Source organism: Plasmopara halstedii, assembly GCF_900000015.1.
Source record: "Plasmopara halstedii genome assembly, contig: Scaffold_1343, whole genome shotgun sequence".
Lineage (NCBI taxonomy): Eukaryota > Oomycota > Peronosporomycetes > Peronosporales > Peronosporaceae > Plasmopara > Plasmopara halstedii.
In genome coordinates, this window is record NW_020188258.1 from 281,396 (window position 1) to 283,848 (window position 2,453).

The 2,453-nt window shown below is 43.9% G+C and overlaps 1 protein-coding gene across 1 annotated transcript; it reads left to right on the top strand.

Annotated features, from left to right (window-relative positions):
* Positions 1-1,535: 1,535 nt before the first annotated feature.
* PHALS_01081 (uncharacterized protein) lies at positions 1,536-1,734 on the top strand (the record flags this gene model as incomplete). The annotated part of the gene is made up of 2 exons (XM_024730876.1): positions 1,536-1,553; positions 1,597-1,734. 2 exons carry the CDS (start codon positions 1,536-1,538, stop codon positions 1,732-1,734), a joined length of 156 nt encoding a protein of 51 aa, XP_024581110.1.
* Between the last annotated feature and the right edge of the window lie 719 nt (positions 1,735-2,453).

The window sequence follows — 2,453 nt, forward strand, 5'->3', positions numbered from 1 at the left end:
AAGGAGTAGATTGGGGGCGAGACTGATTTCAGGCTATGTTTACGATTAATACCGGTAAGGGCATGACGTCAAAATATGACTCCACCAATAGGCTTCTTGAAGGGTCTAGAAGGGTAGGCTTAGAGGTAGCACAGAGTCCAAAAAATATTCTGGGATATAACAAGGTATATGGACTTGAAGTGATGGCCCAGATGGCACTCATACCGTACGTTGTCTATTCGACGACCCAGCCATTTGGATAAGCCTTCAGCGATTACAACATGCAGTTGCTTTGACAGAAGACAAAAGTACTACAAAAATTATGCTAAATTCTACGGTCGTTATGTTGAGCTCAACTTTTTCTTGCATTTAGCAGCGAACTTTGTGCAAAAATATCACTATGGGCAATTGTGAGTATTTAGGTATTGGTACCAATGAAATTTATTGTAATCAGTAAAAAAGGATAGGTCTGTGAGAAGTGGCATAAATTTTATTTATTTGTGTCGTTACCAACATTGCAGATCAAACTCAATTGCCCATCCTTGGCGTGGCTGAAGCGCTTGGTAAACTGATGTCTATCATTGGTCGCAAAGTGGTAAAGGGACTGTCAGTTAGGGCCAGAGGCGAAAATCGATTGCCTGAAGGCATTCAGCAGTCAAAGAAAGACACTAATGCGACATACCTTAAGAACTCTTCAATAAGTGTCGATGTTATGCGATCGACTTCCACCGTGATGCCGCTGTCGCTTCCTTTTGCCAATAAGCATCTCGAGTGTATGTCTCGACCGGCGGATACTAAAAAATCTCCCTTTTATCTGAGGGAATTGACGCTTCCTTTTGCCGATAAGCATCTCGAGCGTATGTATCGACTGGCGGATACTAAAAAAGTCTCCCTTTCTATCTGAGGGAATTTGAGGTGACTATAAATTAAGTCAAGCTCCAGAAAAAGCAACAGCGCGTCTTTCGTGCGGTCTCCAAGCAAGGAGGCTGTGCTAAAAAAATTGAGCACGAATGTGTAAAACCTAGATATCCTAACTTAATTTGACATATTGCGGAGGCTTAACAGGAGTATCATAGGCGTTTTGAGTTTTAGTCCACTCACCAATGGGAGGTAGGTGGACGGCGGACTGTTCAATGCTCGGTGGAAATGCGGCAGCTTTACATCAAAAGGTGGTATTCGTCCCCGTATTAATGAAAATTCGGCTATTCGGTGTGGTTTGCGTCGAGATGTTACGCGTCAGATGAACTTCGAGCGAGGCAACAGTGGGTCTCAAAAAATGCAAAACACCACCTCTGTATTGCGGTGACCGGAGGGTAATTGGAGGTGAAAGCTTTACGCGCGCTAGAGATGATAGGCTTCAGCTGCGCTGAGAAGGAAGAGAGGGAATGATTCTTGGCTGCCAAGGAATTCCGAGGTACTTGCAAATCTCCCATCTATGGTATAATCAAACACCGACACCCCTTCTCTCTTAATCATGGGGTATGGAGGGTTCAGCTCCCACACATGGTCATTCGACGAATCTGTTGTGGGTAAACGCTGACTTAGGACGACATTCTATGTTTGATGTGGCCACGGTCAATGCAACCTAACCTATAATAAAGACGCTCGTTAATACAGGTGTGGCTCGCAGCATTGGGTCGTTTGAAAACGCATACGCATTACGAAGAGGAGATTACACTTACATGTACAGTAGCCGTGCGTCTTGCGATAAGCGCGTTTGTGAATGCGTCCAGAGTTCTTGTAAGGCATAGCTGACTGTGAAGGACTTTGACCGCGTAGAACGGCGTCAAATCGTGCATTTAGATCTCGTCATAGGTGATAGATCGTGGCTGAAGCGCTAAGACTAGTGGATTGACTGCGAAGTCGGAAAACATAGCTGCTATGTACTACATTTCTCGCAGAGCATTGACAAGTTATGTTCATCTCTGCAAGAATGCGAAAGAGTATTTAGCACGATAACGAAGCTATAACAACTTCGGTGCAGCATATGGAATTGTCCGAACAGTGTCAAATATGATATTGATACGTGTCTTGAGCTAAGCATGGAAGGTGATGCGTCAGTAAGTCGAGAGATAGGAAAACAATATTGCGGTCTCTAGAGTATATCGTTGCTACCTGAGGGGTGATGGACGGTGTGATGTTGAATCTGGATGTAACAGGCTATACTTAGCCTCTACATGAACTTACATTCATATACCTTCTGTAGGCATTGTGGGAATTAAAAACGATTACAGTATGATGTTCCCGAATGCGGACGTGATTCCTTATATGAAGCCACAAACATTTTGTGTGATACACAAAGCTGGTTCTTACTTGGGGGTCTGTAGTGGTGACGAGACCGACGAGTCTCCGTCTTTCAAAGTCGATGACGTAAGTCAGCCCCTTCTACTGAGTACTTTCGACAAAGGTTGAAGTTCAAGCTTCTTAAAATTCAAGCTCCGTACACTTACAATCTTGTATCAGTTAATTCTGAA